This window comes from Triticum aestivum, chromosome 5D (assembly GCF_018294505.1).
Source record: "Triticum aestivum cultivar Chinese Spring chromosome 5D, IWGSC CS RefSeq v2.1, whole genome shotgun sequence".
NCBI classification, from domain to species: domain Eukaryota; kingdom Viridiplantae; phylum Streptophyta; class Magnoliopsida; order Poales; family Poaceae; genus Triticum; species Triticum aestivum.
The window spans coordinates 499152000-499173235 of NC_057808.1; the positions used below are offsets into that span (position 1 = coordinate 499152000).

Here is a 21236-nt window from a genome sequence, read left to right on the forward strand (position 1 = left end):
GGCTTGAGGCGGCGTTGGCGGTCTCGTAAATAAGATTCTTCGGCGGTGATGAGTGTTTCCTTATCCGGCCTTCGCATTCTTCTCCGTGTAAACAGCTCGTGCCTCGGATTGCCATTTGCTGGTGTCCCCTTGCAATGTCCGGTGACTGATCCGGCCACAGTTACAATGAATCACTGACTCCGGTGATGCGGAGCAGGTGCGGTATCGAGCTAGGCTCACTGCGGGAGAGGGCGAATATTTCCCCTTCGGCCTGTCTGTAGACTTTCTTCGTCAAGAGGTGCTTGGACTTGGTTAATTTACAGCTTCTTTTGAGAGAAAATAATATACAGCTTCTAGCCTTCGCAAAAAATAAAGAAAATTTCAATTTTCCAAATTCACATTGAGGAGTAGTACATGGCATTGTGTCAAGTACAACAAAAAAAAGAGTACATGTCTGCTTATATCATTGCTAATAAATTTTGCATTGCAGGGGGGGGGGGGGGGGGGCTGCTAAAAAGATGTGCACGTCCTTGGAAAGATTGAACCTATGGGATGACTATCGCTATAAACTTTTGGATGATGAGGAGAAACATTTCTTGGTGCTTATGTTGGGTGATTTCCGAGATGCGATGGTAACCCTATTATCTATCTGTGCTATTTTTTTAAGACCATTGATGTTTCTACTATCTTCTACTTTAAATTCTGCGTCGCAGTCAGATTCCACATAGTTTTTATTTCAGAAATACAGGTAAGATCTACACTCATTTTCCTTGTTTTTTTTGTAAGATACTAGCCAGGTATCATAAAGACAAAGATACACCTTGATTGTAACTAGTGTCTTCTGGATCTTGTGCATAAACTGTCCATCCATCCAATCTTTTTTATTATATCTTTCTGCAGATATTCCCAGAAGAACTTGTGTGGCGTTTCAAATGTGAGATCCCAGGAGAGATCAAGCTAGTAAGCCGAAAGGGTTACAGTCATGCTATTGTGGTTGCCAAGAACCAAGAAAAGCTTGTCTTTACAGTGGGTTGGAGGCAGTTTGTTGGACAGTATGATCTACAGATGGGTGATTCCTTAATATTAAAATACAATGGGAACTGCCAGTTTGATGTCATAATCTTTGATAAGCTTGGCCGTGAAAAAGCATTATCAGTTGTTGTGGATCCTTTTTTGCCTCAGGTCCAAGAAAATCCCAACAAGGCACATGAAATCGGGTGAAATACCAGTCTTCACTATTCATGCCTTCATTTCCTGGTACCAAATTTCACTTCGAATGGATTTTGCACTGCAGATCTTCTAAAAAGATAGATGTGCCTTCTGAAAGATACAAAAGCTGGACTGAATATCACTACACAAATTTGGATGATGAAAAGAAATATTTCTTAATGGTTATGATGGGTGATTTTCAACATGAGATGGTAAATTTATATCCAAATGCAGTAACACTCCTTTTTATCTGTTACTTCGGTGTTTTTCTGTAGACCAACGATTTTCTACTTTCTACTTTAGATTATGTGGAGATATATAATGCTTTAGAGACATATACACAATTATATGTAGTCTTTGCAACTTTTGCTCATGTCTCATGTTAATTTGATGCCTGGATTGAATCCAGCATGGTAGCACATTCAGGTATATTCATTTGCACAAAATTTCCTCATAGTTCAAATTGTACCATGCTGTCAGGTATATTGAACAGACAAATTCACTTTGATTATAGAGACTATATTTTTTTTATCCTGGTTACGGTTCATTCAAACAAAAATATTGGTTGTTTTCTCCAGATCATCTCAGAAGAATTTGTTCGGCGTTTCAAGGGCGAGTTCCCAAGAGAGATGATACTTGAAACAAAAAATCGTTGCAGTTACATTATTGCAGTTGCCAAGAACCAAGAAAAGCTTGTCCTTACAGTGGGATGGGGCATATTTGTTAAAACCTTTGGTCTAGAGATGGGTGACACCATATTATTCAGATACAATGGAAACTCCCAGTTTAGTGTCATAATCTTTGATACACTTGGCTATGAGAAGGCACTTTCAGTTGTGGATCTTTTGCGCCTCTTGTGCAAGAAAGGCGCACAACTGTGAAAAGTTCTCATTTACATCCTCAGCCCATACAAATGGTACTACCAGAGTCACCACCAACCAAAAGGCAGCGGCACTTCCAAATGGAAGTGGACGAGTCATGTCAAGGCAAAATCATTCTCATATGTTTATGGCTATATTTAGTAGTTCTCTTTTCTTGGCGCAGGAGAGTCTTTCTCCTCTGAAGATAACCATGGAACACTTGATGTGCCTCTTTTTTTTAGAACAGGAGGATGGCCCCCGGCCTCTGCATCTGGACGATGCATACGGCCACTTTATTAAATATTCTCACAAGACCTTACAAAGTCATACAACAGTAAGACTAAAGCCGCCGTCTAAGCAACAAACTGTCGCTACACCTGTCCAGTTGATGAAGGGGCGCAAATAGCCTGGGCCTAATACCAAACAGACATCGCAGCCAAGCCTAACATCTAAGACCTGAGACCCCAACCTAGCCACTTGCCGGGTCTGGGGCACACACTGGTCCGGCGTGCTCAGAGGCCGCCGCCGCCAACTGCCACCGCTCCATCTTCAGAACTGTATTGATGCATCAACCTGGCTCGGTCCAGCTATCGTCGACGCCACCACGGCGCCCAACGGCACCTCCTCCCTGCGCGCAAACAGCTGAACACGTCGCGGTCGCCACTGATACACCTTAGCGCCATGCTGCCAAGTATCACCAGCCGACACAGCTTGAAGCCCTTGGAGGATCTGTCGTGCGTAGCACCTGCCGACAAGGCATGACCAAGCGTAGCATCTGTCGGTCAGGTATGACTCGACATCTCCACCGAAGCTCCGTGCAAGACGAAGCCGCTCCACCTCCTGCCTCTGACTTCCAGCGCTGCTCCACAAAACGATGCTCCCAAGAGAGAAACGACACTGCATTGCCGCCATCGTCCGGTCTAGAACACCAGATCCTAGGGTTCCCCCCGGAGCAATACGAGTGGGTCGACGGTAGTCACATGACGATGCCTTCATCAAGGTAACGACGTGGAACGCCGCCATCGCCCGCCGTCGGCTCGGTTTTCACCGGCAACTACGTCTCCCCGACTCGCAGCTGGTGCCAGATGATGGATCCCGAGATCTGAACACCCAGCCTCAGGCCGACCACCTCTGACGGAAGAGATGACCACCACCGCCGGCTGCACCGGTCAGAACAGATCTGATCGGAGGTGCCGCCGACGAGACCACCAGGCCCTACACGCCGCCGTCGCCGATCTGAAGGCAGCATGCACGCCACCGCAGCCGCCGCCCGAAGGGCCATCCGCAGCGTCCGCAGCCCTGGCCTCCGCCGCGCCAAGCCATCGCCGTCCAAACACTTGATGTGCCTAGTTCCAATTACATTCTCAGGAAGAAGAAGGTCAATCTATCTTCATTTCTTTTTGAAGGAGATTCTTTCTCCTCTGAAGATGGCCATGGAGGACGGGATGCCATTGTCAAGAAGGCGGCAAAATTAACTTCAGCTCAGAAGGAGCAGTTGAAGGACGGTTACATCACCGTGCGCAAGACCAAACTAACTTCAGCTCAGAAGGAAGTGGTGAAGCAGAAGGTCCAATCTATACACTCAGAGATCCCCATCTTTGTTGCTGTGATGAGCAAGACCAACGTTGATTCAGGATTTTTTCTGGTGAGTTATTTTTTTTAATGTGTGTTCTGCACCGATCATGTAGGTGCCTGTGTAAAGTGTAAACTGCTGCTTGTGGAATACTAATGAAAGCACTTCTCGATAATGTTGATTTGTAACCAGTCATCTCTGAATTTACATGCAGTTTGCTTCTTACTATCGCACGAATTTAGGAAGCAGTCAACGTGTTATCTTACATAGAGTTCTCTTGATGCCATTATCTAGTAAATCTTTTGTTCAAATTTGTGAACAGACTTTCTCCAGGTACTATGCTAATAAATATCTTGGAGAGGAGCCACAGATGTCTCTTCAGCTGCTTGGCAAGAAGTGGGGGGTGCGGTTCCTTGACCACCGTTGCGATAGAAGGCTTGGAAGTGGATGGAGACAGTTTGCAGAAGAAAACAATCTGAAGATGGGTGATATCTGCCTCTTTGAGCTGCTGAGCAATCAGAAGAGAACTATGGAGGTCTATATCATCCCTGCGAATGATTACAATTACCCGGCAGGTGTCCAGAATGATGTGGACCAGGAAGCGCTCAAAGGTGGTTCAGCGGCGCTGCAGAGAGAGGCCCTTGCTCATCACTCGGATGGAGCGCGTGATCCTGACTCGATGTTGCTTCACATCACTAATTAACACTGAAGCTATGAGATGATGTTACCCCAGATGGTGCCTGATCGCCCAAGGAAAAGCCTCTGGTGTCTGAACCAAGCATAACTGCTGTTTGTGCGCTGTGGGGGAAATGGGGGAAACGAGCGATCCTATCGATCATAAGGCCTGGGTTGACAGCTTTGTATGGACCTCAATAAGTCCCGAACGTTCGGAATTTAAGCATGCTAATCCGAATTCTTTTCATGGCAACTTTAGTTAAGGCGATGTTGACAAACATGGCAATTTTTTGACAAAAAATCAAACCGGAACGAAGTTGCCATGTGTTAACAACTAAAGTTGCCATCAAAAAACGTTCGGGATGACATGCTTAAATTCCGAATGTTCGGGATTTATCTATTCCGTTGTATTTTGTTTGCCCCCCCCCCCCCCCCCCCCCCCCCCCCCTCCCCAAACTGTAGTTTTCGCTGCCTTTTACTTTCCTTTTGCACCTCTGGATGGTACTTCTGTGGTCGCGGTTTATTTCGTCATCATGATGATAGTGGAATCTGGTCCTTCACGGCCGTTTGGAAAACAATGGATGCCAAATTGATCGATATGCCATACTGCTGATGTTGCGGAATTCCCGACAGCAGGGGACTGGTAGTGCTTTCATGTTGGTGATGGTGACATGATAGTGCTTCTGTGTTGATTAGTGACTTGCCAGTGAAGTTTTCTGCACTTTTCTTTTAAAGATAGCAGATTCCTTGTTTATTACTCCCTCTGTTCACCAATATATAACGTTTTAGACTGTTCACCAATATATGACAAGTCTGAAAAATGTATTAATGAACAGATGGAGTAGCTGACTACTACTTTTTTTTACTATAGCTGACTACTACTTTTGATGCACGTTACCGCTGAACATACTTTTGATGCAAGGTTGAATTTCTGTTCAATTCATTTGGTTTGTCCCAATTAGCGTAGCAGGTCTCTTCAGTTTGCTCCTTTTTTCTGTTTTTTTTAAATGGACTTGGTGAAAGTTTAGATGGAACAATGACTTGAATCAGCGCATCTAATTGTGATGCCGGTCAGGGTTTATATTGTTGGTCAAAAGATTTCAAGTACAGAAGATATGCAAGGTACAATCATAACAAACACTACACGGTTTGTGTTAGGATATAGGATCTTCCTGTACATGTTGTCTGGGAAGCCCCCCTCAATCGCAATTTGAGGATAATGTGACACAATGTTCTTGATGTTTGGACGAAATCCGCGAGACCAAGTTTGAAACAAGGAACATAACGAGCTGAGGGACCTCTCACCACGTCAACTCCCAGCCTGATGGGCCGGGCTGAGGACCCCTTGTCGGTTCCGTCCTAGGCAACAGGGAAAATCTCAAATGAGGCTTGATGATGTGGAGGTTGTGGCATCCTTCCAATCCAATCGGTCTGGTTTCTCCATTGTTTAATACAAGTGTGGTTGATACTCGGTCTCGCAATTTCTCCATGGCCTAGCTCCGTCCCCAAATTCTATAGAGGTGGTGAGGCATAAAGCTCTGGGCAAAAGATCAATTCTTCGACGAGGGTCAATGCTGGCGATGTTGGCGCTTTGTGGGTGTCCTTCTCCTCCTTGGAGGCATTGTCGAGGAGTTCTTCCCGACCATAGGGCAATGGCCGGTCGAAGTAGGGAGCAGCGTTGGGATATGTTGGCCGGACCATTCCCAGAGTTCGATGGAGCGGTCATGTGCGGGTCTAGGCGAAAGCTCTCAAAACAGGCTTTCGCCCCGCTTTGTATATAAAGCACACCGAATAGAGTACACGGCCGAACGATACAAGTTGGTGAGGTAGCCCTCATACCATGTCGATCCTAAGATAACCGGATCACGCAGACACTACGTTACCGAATGAAAGCATTGGGAGCACCGAGTACAATGTCACACACACACCCTAAAGACCTAAGCTCCACGACAATGCCCCCAGGAAGGAAAACGGCGCAGAGCGTCGCCGCTGCCGAGTCCAGAAGGGACTAGGGTCTTCACCCGAAACCCTGGCACGAAGAGGAGCACCATGACGATGTCTTCGGGAAGATAGGGGCGCCCGCAAGCATCGCCGTCGTCGGCGACAAAGCGCAGAGCTTTCGCTCGGCAGCTCCCCCGTACCACATGAGGTCTTCAGGACAGGCGCAAGGAGTTCAGCGTCCCAGGTCAGGATCGGGACGGCATTATTGCCAAAGACAGGGAGAATGCCCGAGCCACCCATCGCTACTCTCCTGCCGCCCACACGACCAAGAGAGAAAAGCCACCACCTCTGACATGGTGCCTGCCGGAAAGCCAAGCATGCAGACCGCCATCTGAAGCCACCGCTCCGGCATCCATGTCCAAGCCACCACCATCCGTCCACATCATGGAGCACCAACCTTGGAAGGAGGAAAGAAAGGGGTCTCCTTTCATTCCTAGCCCAGCATCAGTCACAGGATCTGGGTCGATGCCCCCCACAGTAGGGTGCGTCCACACCTGTGTCCCCAGCCAGTCCCGGTGGACCGGGGGGGACACAACCCTGTGACTACCGATGGCCGCCGCCGAGCCCACTCGCGCGACACCTCAACCATGGGCATCGGCACCGATCTGCCCGACAGCATGGCGGAGACCCGACCACCACCACCGTCCACCATGCCCGCGATGAGAGCACGAGCACCACCCACAGGCACACTCCGGGCCAAGCCCAACCTCTCCTACCCGAAGCACAAGCTTCCATCTGCCCCGGGCCCATATCTAGCCTGCCCGAGCACGAGCCCTAGATCTGTACCTACCGACGATACACATCCAGGAGAAGGACGGCGCCACCGCCACCCCGCACCACCTGGAACCCCACAGCCGCCGCGCCGCCGTAGCCCTTGTGGTTGATGGGGGTCGATGTCGGTGACGACGGCATGAGCTGACACCACTTTCCTTCTTGATGGTATTTCCGAAGATCTTGTTCACAGTCACTCCGTGAAGGAGTCGTGCTATGTGAAGGTGGTTTGTTTATGTTGTCGTCGATTGTTGTTGTTTTTTATTCCATTTTTCCTGTTTTCATGGTTTCCGGTCTAGTTTTCTTAACTGAGTCAATCTGTATTTTGATTTTTCCCCTCTTAATGAAATCGGGGAGCACCTTCCTTGAGTAAAAATAAAAATAATAATCACAAATGAGTAGTCATGCAAACATTTGTAAAGGACTATGTTGCCTTGTTGGCCACCTGAGGCCGTGTACACAATAAAGGTCCGATGGGCAACTGCTGGCTAATTAAAAATAATAATATACAGTACGAATACTCTAGCATCAGCAACATTGATGCATATCATAATTATTATGAACACAATTAAGAAATAGAAGACGATTAAAACATGAACAAACAATCATGAGTCATGACACCCAGAGAATGAATCCATACAGGCATGCACACAAAATACTTCGATAAACAAGGGATCCATGGAACTGTCATAGTGAGACAACTTAATCACTTGATGATATCAATTTCAACAAAAAGTACTTCTAGCTTTTGATGTCACATATGTTATTACTCTTTTATATATAGTTGGTCAAAATTTCAAAACTTTAACTTAAGACAAAAGCTAGAAGTACACTTATTCGCTGACGGAGGGAGTAGGTGTGAAACCATCTACTGCTAGCACAGGCTCGTGGTCGTAGCCTACTCCTTACTCGTAGGAGAGCGCGCTAGACCATGGTTTGGTCCTGCTAGCTCGCTTATTTAACTATTTAACGATCATAGGAGAGTACCAGCGTGCCCTGCACTTCCTACGTGTACTGTTTAAACTTTTTAGTCGTCTAAATGCTCTTATATTAATTTACGGAAGAAGTACTAATTAAGTTGTTATTGACTAGTACAAGGATATGATTATGATTGTCATGCCTAATTTTTTGATAAAGAGTGGATTTTATTTACTCAAAATGAAGTACTAAGCGGATACAAATACAATAAGCATACGCCCGGGCTCTGCATAATTAGAATGTATACCGTGAACACATACACATAAAAATCACGCTAGCAAGAGCGAAGTCATATAAAACCAAAGTCATGCCCGAGCGAGGAAAAGTCCCTGAAGTGATCAAAACAACGATCACAAACCACTACAACGACCATATCCGCACAAATCATCTCTTGACACCACAAGGACCATGAGGTTCTTCAACATATGTACCAGTTCTTCAACAATGACCCTTTCAAGAAAACGACGCCCAAGCGCCACTATCACCGGATTCAACCATGAAAGGCCAAATTCTAGGTTTTCGCCCTGAAGAGCAAATCCAAGCACATCCGAGCAATGCCTTCAACAAGGTAACGACGCAAAACATCGTCATTGCTAGGTATACCAACTCAGGCCATACCTAGGGTTTTCACTCCGGAGCTCGAGACCGGGTACTCGAGAAGCACCACATCAAAGTCAACATGTGTTGTCATCACCACTTTTTTGCGATCCCAGCAGCTACATATGTTGGGCTAGAAATCTCACCGTCGTCGCTGCACAACCATTCCCTCTGTGTCAAGCCGTCATTATAGATTGCATTTCATTGTCGAAGGCAAACCGACTAGAGCGAGAGCCACCAAAACCCATAAATGAGCCTTCTATGTGCATCTTGCACCATCGCGAGTATAAACTGCTGACAATAATCACCGGATCTGGAGGGATGAACCATCACAAAACCTCTCAATGACCATCGCAATCCATAGCGAGGGTGTCGTCGTAGACCGGAGTTACCACTACATGAACCAACAGTGATGACAAGCACACCAAAACTGGCTGCCACCTCACCGGAGTCTGCCCAGGCCCATCGCCCTGGATGGAGGAGACACCATGACCGGATCTAGGAGCCTTCGTGCGTCGTCATAGACCAAGTCGGACTGTGTGTGACCTCCATTAAGCATTTTGCGGGCACGCTGCCTATAGCCACAACACAAGCCCATCGTGTTGGGAATCGTTGCATGGAAAACAAAAAAAATTCTACGCACACGCAATGATCTATCCATGGAGATGCATAACAACGAGGGGGAGAGTGTGTCTACGTACCCTCGTAAACCGTAAGCGGAAGCGTTTCATAACGCGGTTGATATAGTCGAACTTCTTCTCACGTCAACCGATCAAGTAACGAACGCACGACACCTCCGTGTTCTGCACACGTTCAGCTCGGTGACGTCCCTCGCCTTCTTGATCCAGCAAGTAGTCGAGGTAGTAGATGAGTTCCGTCAGCACGATGGCGTGGTGATGGTGATGGTGAAGTGATCCTCACAGGGCTTCGCCTAAGCACTACAAAGATATGACCGGGGGTGTAAACGGTGGAGAGGGGCGCCGCACACGGCTAATAATTGATCTGGTGTGTGCTAGGGCGCCCCCCACATATATATAGGTGGGAGGGAGAGGGGAGGCAGCCAGGAGGCGCCCAAGTAGGCCGAATCCTACTTGGGGTCTCCCCATGGCTGGCGCCCCCTGCCATATTTGCCGGAGGGAGAAGGAAAGAGGAGGGGGGAGAAAGGGAAGGGGGAGGCCGAATCCCCCCTTTCCTTTCTCTTCCCCTCTTTCCTTCTCCCCCTGGTTCGGCCAATATGGGGGCGCACTAGCCCCTGGTGGCTGGTGTGTTTCCCCTCTTGGCCCACAAGGCCCATATCTTTTGCCGGGGGTGCCCGGAACCCCTTCCGGTGACCCGATATGTACCTGGTACCCTCCGGAACACTTCCGGTGTCCGAATACCATCGTCATATATATCAATATTTACCTCTCGGCCATTTCGAGACTCCTCGTCATGTCCGTGTTCTCATCCGGGATTCCGAACAACATTCGGTCACCAAATCACATAACTCATATAATACTATATCGTCATCGGACGTTAAGCGTGCAGACCCTACGTGTTCGAGAACTATGTAGACATGACCGAGACCTGGATGCCCATATTGGCTCCTACATATTCTACGAAGATCTTTATCGGTCGAACCGCTATGACAACATACGTAATTCCTTTGTCCATTGGTATGTTACTTGCCCGAGATTCGATCGTCGGTATCTTCATACCTAGTTCAATCTTGTCACCGGCAAGTCTCTTTACTAGTTCCGTAATACATCACCTCGTGACTAACTCCTTAGTCGTTTGCTTGCAAGCTTATGGTGTGTATTACCGAGAGGGCCCAGAGATACCTCTCCGATACTCGGAGTGACAAATCCTAATCTCGAACTATGCCAACTTGCTACTTCTTGACCTTGCGTTGGTTTTTCCCTTGAAGAGGAAAGGTGATGCAGTAAAGTAGAGATAAGTATTTCCCTCAGTTTGAGAACCAAGGTATCAATCTAGTAGGAGACAACGCACAAGTCACCGAATACCTGCACAAACAATGAAACAACTTGCACCCAACGCGATAAAAGGGTTGTCAATCCCATCACGGTTACTTCAAAGGTGAGATTTGATAGAGATAGATAAACGGTAAACTAAATATTTTTGGTTTATATATCAGAAAGTAAAAGATTGCAAAATAGTAGATCGGTAACTTATATGATGGAAAATAGACCCGGGGGCCATAGGTTTCACTAGAGGCTTCTCTCAAGATAGAAAATATTACGGTGGGTGAACAAATTACTGTCGAGCAATTGATAGAAAAGCGCAAAGTTATGACGATATCTAAGGCAATGATCATGAATATAGGCATCACATCCGTGTCAAGTAGACCGAAACGATTCTGCATCTACTACTATTGCTCCACATATCGACCACTATCCAGCATGCATCTAGAGTATTAAGTTCATAGAGAACAGAGTAACACATTAAGCAAGATGACATGATGTAGAGGAATTAACTCAAACAATACGATGAAAACCCCATCTTTTTATCCTCGATGGCAACAATACAATATGTGCCTTGCTGCCCCTACTGTCACTGGGAAAGGACACCGCAAGATTGAACCCAAAGCTAAGCATTTCTCCCATTGCAAGAAAAACCAATCTAGTTGGCCAAACCAAACCGATAGTTCAAAGAGAATTACAAAGATACCAAATCATGCATATAAGAATTCAGAGGAGATTCAAATAATATTCATAGATAAGCTGATCATAAATCCACAATTCATCGGATCTCGGCAAACACACCGCAAAAAAGTATTACATCGAATATATGTCCAAGAACATCGAGGAGAACATGGTATTGAGAATCAAAGAGAGAGAGAAGAAGCCATCTAGCTACTAGCTATGGACCCGTAGGTCTGTGGTAAACTACTCACGCTTCATCGGAAGGGCAATAGGGTTGATGTAGAAGCCCTTCGTGATTGAATCCCCCTCCGGCAGCGTCCGGAAAAGGTCCCTAGATGGGATCTCACGGGTACAGAAGGTTGCGGCGGTGGAAAAGTGTTTTCGTGGATGCATTTGTTGGTTTGGGGATATATGGGAATATATAGGCCAAAGAAATAGGTTAGTGGAGTCACGAGGGGCCCACAAGGGTGGGGGCGCCCTACGCCCCTAGGCGCGCCCTCCGTCCTTGTGTCCGCCTCGTGGCTTCCCTGACTTGCACTCCAAGTTCTCTAGGTGTCTTCTGGTCCAAGATAAATCATCGCAAAAGTTTTACTCCATTTGGACTCCGTTTGGTATTCCTTTTCTGCGAAACTCAAAAACAAGGAAAAAACAGGAACTGCACTGGGCTCTAGGTTAATAGGTTAGTCCCAAAAATAATATAAAATAGCATATTAATGCATATAAAACATCCAAAACAGATAAAATATTAGCATGGAACAATAAAAAATTATAGATACATTGGAGACGTATCAAGCATCCCCAAGCTTAATTCCTGCTCGTCCTTGAGTAGGTAAATGATAAAAACAGAATTTTTGATGTGGAATGCTACCCAACATATTTATCCATGTAGTTTCTTTATTGTGGCATGAATGTCGAGATTCGTATGATTCAAAACAAAAGTTTAATATTGATATAAAAACAATAATACTGCAAGCATACTAACAAGGCTATTATGTCTTCTCAAAATAACATGGCCAAAGAAAGCTTATCCCTACAAAATCATATAGTCTGGCTATGCTCCATCTTCACCACACAAAATATTAAATCATGCACAACCCCGATGACAAGCCAAGCAATTGTTTCATACTTTTGATGTTCTCAAACTTTTTCAACTTCCACGCAATACATGAGTGTGAGCCATGGACATAGCACTATAGGTGGAATAGACGATGGTTGTAGATAAGACAAAAAGAAGGAGATAGTCTCACATCAACTAGGCGTATCAATGGGCTATGGAGATGCCCATCAATAGATATCAATGTGAGTGAGTAGGGATTGCCATGCAACGAATGCACTGATATGTCTCCATCATATCTACTTTTCCAAACACTTTTGCCCTTGTTTTGGACTCTAACTTGCATGATTTGAGTGGAACTAACCCGGACTGACGCTGTTTTCAGCAGAATTGCCATGGTGTTATTTTTGTGGAGAAATAAAAGTTCTCGGAATGACCTGAAACTTCACGAAGAATATTTTTGGAAATAATAAAAAATATTGGCGAAAGAATCAAGACCAGGGGCCCACACCCTGTCCACGAGGGTGGGGGGGCGCCCACCCCCCTGGGGCGCGCCCCCTGCCTCGTGGGCCCCCTGGAGCTCCACCGACCTCAACTCCAACTCTATATATTCATGTTTGGGGACAAAAAAATCAAGGAGAAGGATTCATCGCGTTTTACGATACGGAGCCGCTGCCAAGCCCTAATCTCTCTCGGGAGGGCTGATCTGGAGTCCGTTCGGGGCTTCGGAGAGGGGAATCCGTCGCCGTCGTCATCATCAACTTCCTCCATCACCAATTTCATGATGCTCACCGCCGTGCGTGAGTAATTCCATTGTAGGCTTGCTGGACGGTGATGGGTTGGATGAGATTTACCATGTAATCGAGTTAGTTTTGTTAGGGTTTGATCCCTAGTATCCACTATGTTCTGAGATTGATGTTGCTATGACTTTGCTATGCTTAATGCTTGTCACTAGGGTACGAGTGCCATGATTTCAGATCTGAACCTATTATGTTTTCATGAATATATTTGAGTTCTTAATCCTATCTTGCAAGTCAATAGTCACCTACTATGTGTTATTATCCGGCAACCCCGAAGTGACAATAATCGGGACCACTCCCGGTGATGACCGTAGTTTGAGGAGTTCATGTATTCACTAAGCGTTAATGCTTTGGTCCGGTACTCTATTAAAAGGAGGCCTTAATATCCCTTAGTTTCCAATAGGACCCCGCTGCCACGAGAGGGTAGGAGAAAAGATGTCATGCAAGTTCTTTTCCATAAGCACGTATGAGTATATTCGGAATACATGCCTACATTACATTGATGAACTAGAGCTAGTTCTGTGTCACCCTATGTTATAACTGTTGCATGAGGAATCGCATCCGACATAATTATCCATCACTGATCCAATGCCTACGAGCTTTTCACATATTGATCTTTGCTTAGTTATTTTACCGTTGCCACTGTTACAATTACTACAAAGTTGCTACTATTACTTTTGCCACCGTTACTGTTACTTCCATACTACTTTGCTACTAAATACTTTGCTACAAATATTAAGTTTTCCAGGTGTGGTTGAATTGACAACTCAACTGCTAATACTTGAGAATATTCTTTGGCTCCCCTTGTGTCGAATCAATAAATTTGGGTTGAATACTCTACCCTCGAAAACTGTTGTGATCCCCTATACTTGTGGGTTATCATGCTCTAGAGCTATAAGTTTATGAAAGCTCAAAAAGAAACTAAGTGGGTGTGCATCCAGCTCGCTTGCTCATGAAGACCTAGGGCAATTTGAGGAAGCCCATCATTGGAATATACAAACCAAGTTCTATAATGAAAAATTCCCACTAGTATATGAAAGTGACAATATAGGAGACTCTCTATCATGAAGATCATGAAGCACAAGTGTGGTAAAACAATAGTAGCATTGCCCCTTCTCTCTTTTCTCTCATTTTTTTATTTGGGCCTTCTCTCATTTTTTTTGGCCTCTTTTTTTTTCGTCCGGAGTCTCATCCCGACTTGTGGGGGAATCATAATATCCATCATCCTTTCCTCACATGGGACAATGCTCTAATAATGAAGATCATCACACTTTTATTTACTTACAACTCGATACTTAGAACAAAATATGACTCTATATGAATGCCTCCGGTGGTGTACCGGGATGTGCAATGAATCAAGAGTGACATGTATGAAAGAATTATGAACGGTGGCTTTGCCACAAATACAATGTCAACTACATGATCATGCAAAGCAATATGACAATGATGGAATGTGTCATAATAAACGGAACGGTGGAAAGTTGCATGGCAATATATCTCGGAATAGCTATGGAAATGCCATAATAGGTAGGTATGGTGGTTGTTTTGAGGAAGGTATATGGTGGGTTTATGGCACCGGCGAAAGTTGCATGGTACTAGAGAGGCTAGCAATGGTGGAAGGGTGAGAGTGCGTATAATCCATGGACTCAACAATAATCATAAAGAACTCACATAATTATTGCAAAAATCTATTAGTTATCAAAAAGAATTACTACACGCATGCTCCTAGGGGGATAGATTGGTAGGAAAAGACCATCGCTCGTCCCCGACCGCCACTCATAAGGAAGACAATCAATAAATAAATCATGCTCCGACTTCATCACATAACGGTTCACCATACGTGCATGCTATGGGAATCACAAACTTTAACACAAATATTTCTCAAATTCACAACTACTCACTAGCATGACTCTAATATCACCATCTTCATATCTCAAAACAATCATAAGGGATCAAACTTCTCATAGTATTCACTGCACTTTATATGAAAGTTTTTATTATATCCCTCTTGGATGCCTATGATATTAGGACTAGATTTATAACCAAAGAAAATTACCATGCTATTGAAAGATTCCCAAAATAATATAAGTGAAGCATGAGAGTTCATTAGTTTCTATAAAATAAAACCACCGCTGTGCTCTAAAAAGATATAAGTGAAGCACTAGAGCAAAATTGCCTAGCTCAAAAGATATAAGTGAAGTACATAGAGTATTCTAATAAATCACGATTCATGCGTGTCTCTCTCAAAAGGTGTGTACAGCAAGGATGATTGTGGCAAACTAAAAATCAAAGACTCAAATCATACAAGACACTCCAAGCAAAACACATATCATGTGGTGAACAAAAATATAGCCTCAAGTAAAGTTACCGATAGACGAAGACGAAGGAGGGGATGCCTTCCGGGGCATCCCCAAGCTTAGGCTCTTGGTTGTCCTTGAATATTACCTTGGGATGCCTTGGGCATCCCCAAGCTTAGGCTCTTGCCACTCCTTATTCCATAGTCCATCAAATCCTTACCCAAAACTTGAAAACTTCACAACACAAAACTCAACAGAAAATCTTATAAGCTCCGTTAGTATAAGAAAATAAATCACCACTTTTGGTACTGTTGTGAACTCATTCTTTATCTATATTGGTGTAATATTTACTGTATTCCAACTTTTCCATGGTTCATACCCCCCGCTACTACCCATAGATTCATCAAAATAAGCAAAGAACACATAGAAAAAAGAATCTGTCAAAAACAGAACACTCTGTAGCAATATGGATATTTCGAATACTTCTGTAACTCCAAAAATTCTGAAAAATTAGGACAGCCTAAGCAATTTGTTTATTAATCTTCTTCAAAAAGAATCAGAATTTTATCACGCTTCTGTTAAAAATGAGAATTGTTTTCCTGAGCGCAAAAGTTTCTGTTTTTCAGCAAGATCAAATCAACTATCACTGTAAGGTATCCCAAAGGTCTTACTTGGAACAAACACTAATTAAAACACAAAATCACATCTAACTAGAGGCTAGATGAAATATTTATTGCAAAACAGAACCTAAAAAGCAAAAACAAAAATAAAATTGGGTTGCCTCCCAACAAGCGCTATCGTTTAACGCCCTTAGCTAGGCATTGAGATTTCGATGATGCTCACATGAAAGATAGCAATTGAAACATGAAGAGAGCATCATGTAGTACGTAAAAACAATTTTAAGTCTAACATACTTCCTATGCATAGGCATTATATAAGCAAACAAATTATGAAGACAAGCTAAAACTAGCATATGCAAGGAAGAAGAAAGAAACAATAGCAATCTCGACATAACGAGAGGTAATTTAGTAACATGAAGATTTCTACAACCATATTTTCCTCTCTCGTAATAATTACATGTAGGATCATAATCAAATCCAACAATATAACTATCACATAAAATATTCTCAACATGATCCACATGCATGCAAAGTTGACACTCTTCCGAAATAGTGGGATTATCATAAAATAAAGGCATGACCTCTCCAAATCCACTTTTATCAAAAACTTCATAAGATTGAACATTATCCAAATATGTGGGATCTAAAGTTGACGCTCTTCCAAACCCACTTTCAATATTATTGCAAACATTATTATCAATCTCATATTCATCATGGGGCTTAAATAAATTTTCAAGATCATAAGAAGCATTATCACCCCAATCATGATCATTGCAATAAGTAGAGGACATAGCAAAACTAGCATCCCCAAGCTTAGGGTTTTGCATATCATTAGCATAGTTGACATTAATAGAATTTATAATAACATCATTGCAATCATGCTTTTGATTCAAGAAACTATCAAGTATGGGTGCAATAGCAATAATCTCATGTTTAACATAAAGAACTATAGAAAATTCATCTCCATAAATGTTGTCATCATGGCCACAAGAATGGAAAGCATCATGTTCATCAAGGAATATTTCAATCAAATCATCGGAATCATAATTATATATAGATTCATGCATATCATTATTTTCTTCCAAAGCAACGGTCATTCTCGCAATAAACTCCTTAACATAGGCATTATGAGCATAGTTTTCATAGCAATATTTAAGTATGTCGAATTTTTTTCAGATTTGTAGAGAGTAATGTCATACTTTTCAATCAAAGAAGCAACTTCATGAGCACCCTTAAAAGCAACAAATTCTTCAATTTGTTCGATATCATAGTAACTATAAACACTCTTTTCATAAGAAGATAAGATTTCATTATCATTAAACTCACATAGGTAGGGAAGGTGTTTTTTAGGGTTCTTAGAGCAACAAGTAAAATCATAAATTTCACATAGATTCCAAGCATAACACAGCAAAGAGTTTATTCCATAAGAGTCTCACCTTTTCAGACAAACGGTTACGCACAAAATGAGCATGCTCATCTAAAGATTTTCCTTCAACTAAACTAGTTGGGGTTTCAGCACGAGCACATATAGATCAAAGATGATCCAAGTAGAACACTTTAAGTGGATCCATATCAATAAATTTTTAGCAAGCAAATAGAAGGCTCATGGAAACAAAAACAAATAGACATATGGAAAGAAGGCGAATAAAAAGGCAAATCTTTTCAAAAATCATTTTAGAATTGGGGGAGAGGAAAACGAGAGGCGAATGGCGAATAATGTAATGCAAGAGATGTGAGTTTATGATGGGTACTTGGTATGGCTTGACTTGGCGTATATCTCCCCGACAACGGCGCCAGAAATTCTTCCTCCTACTTCTTGGGCTTGCGTTGGTTTTTCCCTTGAAGAGGAAAGGGTGGTGCAACAAAGTAGAGATAAGTATTTCCCTCACTTTGAGAACCAAGGTATCAATCCAGTAGGAGACAACACACAAGTCACCGAATACCTGCACAAACAATCAAACAACTTGCACCCAACGCGATAAAGGGGTTGTCAATCCCTTCACGGTTACTTGCAAAGGTGAGATCTGATAGAGATAGATAAATGGTAAAGTAAATATTTTTGGTATTTTTGGTTTATAGATCGGAAAGTAAAAGATTGCAAAATAGTAGATCGGAAACTTATATGATGGAAAATAGACCCAGGGGCCATAGGTTTCACTAGAGGCTTCTCTCAAGATTGAACATATTACGGTGGGTGAACAAATTACTGCCGAACAATTGATAGAAAAGCGCAAAGTTATGACGATATCTAAGGCAATGATCATGAATATAGGCATCACGTCCGTGTCAAGTAGACCGAAACGATTCTGCATCTACTACTATTACTCCACACATCGACCGCTATCCAGCATGCATCTAGAGTATTAAGTTCATAGAGAACGGAGTAACGCATTAAGCAAGATGACATGATGTAGAGGAATTAATTCAAACAATATGATGAAAAACCCATCTTTTTATCCTCGATGGCAACAATACAATACGTGCCTTGCTGCCCCTACTGTCACTGGGAAAGGACACCGCAAGATTGAACCCAAAGCTAAGCACTTCTCCCATTGCAAGAAAAACCAATCTAGTTGGCCAAACCAAACCGATAGTTCAAAGAGAATTACAAAGATATCAAATCATGCATATAAGAATTCAGAGGAGATTCAAATAATATTCATAAATAAGCTTATCATAAATCCACAATTCATCGGATCTCGGCAAACACACTGCAAAAATGTATTACATCGAATATATCTCCAAGAACATCGAGGAGAACATGGTATTGAGAATCAAAGAGAGAGAGAAGAAGCCATCTAGCTACTAGCTATGGACCCGTAGGTCTGTGGTAAACTACTCACGCTTCATCGGAAGGGCAATAGGGTTGATGTAGAAGCCCTCCGTGATCGAATCCCGCTCCGGCAGGGTGCCGGAAAAGGTCCCTAGATGGGATCTCACGGGTATAGAAGGTTGCGGTGGAGGAAAAGTGTTTTCTTGGATGCCTCTGTTGGTTTGGGGATATATGGGAATATATAGGCGAAAGAAATAGGTCGGTGGAGTCACGAGGGGCCCACAAGGGTGGGGGCGCGCCCTCCGTCCTTGTGGCCGCCTCGTGGCTTTCCTGACTCACTCCAAGTACTCTGGGTGTCTTCTGGTCCAAGAAAAATCATCACAAAAGTTCTATTCCGTTTGGACTCCGCTTGGTATTCCTTTTCTGCGAAACTCAAAACAAGGAAAAAGAGGAACTGGCACTGGGCTCTAGGTTAATAGGTTAGTCCCAAAAATAATGTAAAATAGCATATTAATGCATATAAAACATCCAAAACAGATAATATAATAGCATGGAACAATCAAAAGTTATAGATACGTTGGAGACGTATCACAACTCAACAAATACCTTCGGAGATACCTGTAGAGCATCTTTATAGTCACCCAGTTACGTTGTGACGTTTGATAGCACACAAGGCATTCCTATAGTATCCGGGAGTTGCATAATCTCGTAGTGGAAGGAATATGTATTTGACATGAAGAAAGCAATAGCAATAAAATTGAACGATCATAATGCTAGGCTAATGTATGGGTCTTGTCCATCACATCATTCTCCTAATGATGTGATCCCGTTATCAAATGACAACACATGTCCATGGTTAGGAAACCTTAACCATCTTTGATCAACGAGCTAGTCTAGTAGAGGCTCACCAGGGACACGGTATTTGTTTATGTATTCACACATGTATTTAAGTTTCCGATCAATACAATTATAGTATGAATAATAAACCTTTATCATGAATAAGGAAATATAAAATAACAACTTTATTATTGCCTCTAGGGCATATTTCCTTCAGTCTCCCACTTGCACTAGAGTCAATAATCTAGTTCACGTCATCATGTGATTAACACCCATAGTTCACATCGCCATGTGACCAATACCCAAAGAGTTTACAAGAGTCAATAATCTAGTTCACATCGCTATGTGATTAACACCCAAAGAGTACTAAGGTGTGATCATGTTTTGCTTGTGAGAGAGGTTTAGTCAACGGGTCTTCCACATTCAGATCCGTATGTATTTCACAAATTTCTATGTTTATAATGCTCTGCATGGAGCTACTCTAGCTAATTGCTCCCACTTTCAATACGTATCCAGATCGAGACTCAAAGTCATGTGGATCGGTGTAAAAGCTTGCATCGACGTAACTCTTCACGACGAACTCTTTATCACCTCCATAACCGAGAAATATTTCCTTAGTCCTCTAAGGATAATTTTGACCGCTGTCTAGTGATCTACTCCTGGATCACTATTGTACCCCCTTGCCAAGCTCATGGCAAGGTACACAACAGGTTTGGTACATAGCATGGCATACTTTATAGAACCTATGGCTGAGCCATAGGGAATGACTTTCATTCTCTTTCTATCTTCTGCCGTGGTCGGGCTTTGAGTCTTACTCAACTTCACACCTTACAATACAGGCTAGAACTCCTTCTTTGACTAATCCATTTTGAACTCCTTCAAAATCTTGTCAAGGTATGTACTCATTGAAAATCTTATCAAGCGTCTTGATCTATCTCTATAGATCTTGATGCCCAATATGTAAGAAGCTTCACCGAGGTCTTTCATTAAAAAAATTCTTATTCAAGTATCCTTTTATGCTATTCAGAAATTCTATATCATTGCCAATCAATAATATGTCATCCACATATAATATCAGAAATGCTATAGAGCTCCCACTCACTTTCTTGTAAATACAGGCTTCACCATAAGTCTGTATAAAACCATATGCTTTGATCACCTCATCAGTATATTCCAACTCCGAGATGCTTGCACCAGTCCATAGATGGATCGCTGGAGCTTGCACACTTTGTTAGCACCTTGAGGATCGACAAAAACTTCTGGTTGCATCATATACAACTCTTCTTTAATATCCATTAAGGAATGCAGTTTTTGACATCCATTTGCCAGATTTTATAATTATAAAATGCGGCAATTGCTAACATGAGTCGGACGTACTTAAGCATCGGTACGGGTAAGAAAGGCTCATTGTAGTCAACCCCTTGAACTTGTCGAAAACACCTTTGTGAGAAGTCGAGCTTTGTAGACAGTAACATTACCATCAGCGTCAGTCTTCTTATTGAAGATCCATTTATTCTCTATGGCTTGCAATCATCGGGCAAGTCCACCAAAGTCCACACTTTGTTCTCAT

General features: G+C 43.1%; 2 protein-coding genes across 2 annotated transcripts; both read left to right on the forward strand.

Annotated features, from left to right (window-relative positions):
- The first annotated feature begins 487 nt into the window (after positions 1 to 487).
- On the forward strand, positions 488 to 2300 carry LOC123125754 (B3 domain-containing protein Os08g0324300-like). The gene is made up of 3 exons (XM_044546214.1): positions 488 to 611; positions 880 to 1196; positions 1274 to 2300. The coding sequence occupies exons 1-3, from the start codon at positions 498 to 500 to the stop codon at positions 1461 to 1463; spliced, it is 621 nt and encodes a 206-aa protein (XP_044402149.1). The 5' UTR covers positions 488 to 497; the 3' UTR covers positions 1464 to 2300.
- Positions 1599 to 4458, forward strand: LOC123121010 (putative B3 domain-containing protein Os03g0621600). Its single transcript, XM_044540960.1, has 4 exons — positions 1599 to 1614; positions 1861 to 2065; positions 3417 to 3693; positions 3944 to 4458. Exons 1-4 carry the CDS (start codon positions 1599 to 1601, stop codon positions 4322 to 4324), a joined length of 879 nt encoding a protein of 292 aa, XP_044396895.1. The 3' UTR covers positions 4325 to 4458.
- The last annotated feature ends 16778 nt before the right edge of the window (positions 4459 to 21236 follow it).

Excerpts from the sequence above, each read along its gene's own strand:
- LOC123121010 (XM_044540960.1), top strand. Across the intron at positions 2,066-3,416 it reads TGCAAGAAAGGCGCACAACT|GAAGAAGAAGGTCAATCTAT; the intron begins GTGAAAAGTTCT and ends TTACATTCTCAG. Across the intron at positions 3,694-3,943 it reads TTGATTCAGGATTTTTTCTG|ACTTTCTCCAGGTACTATGC; the intron begins GTGAGTTATTTT and ends ATTTGTGAACAG.
- LOC123125754 (XM_044546214.1), top strand. The coding sequence starts at position 498 with ATGTGCACGTCCTTGGAAAGATTGAACCTATGGGATGACTATCGCTAT. Across the intron at positions 612-879 it reads GTGATTTCCGAGATGCGATG|ATATTCCCAGAAGAACTTGT; the intron begins GTAACCCTATTA and ends ATCTTTCTGCAG. Across the intron at positions 1,197-1,273 it reads AACAAGGCACATGAAATCGG|ATCTTCTAAAAAGATAGATG; the intron begins GTGAAATACCAG and ends TTTGCACTGCAG.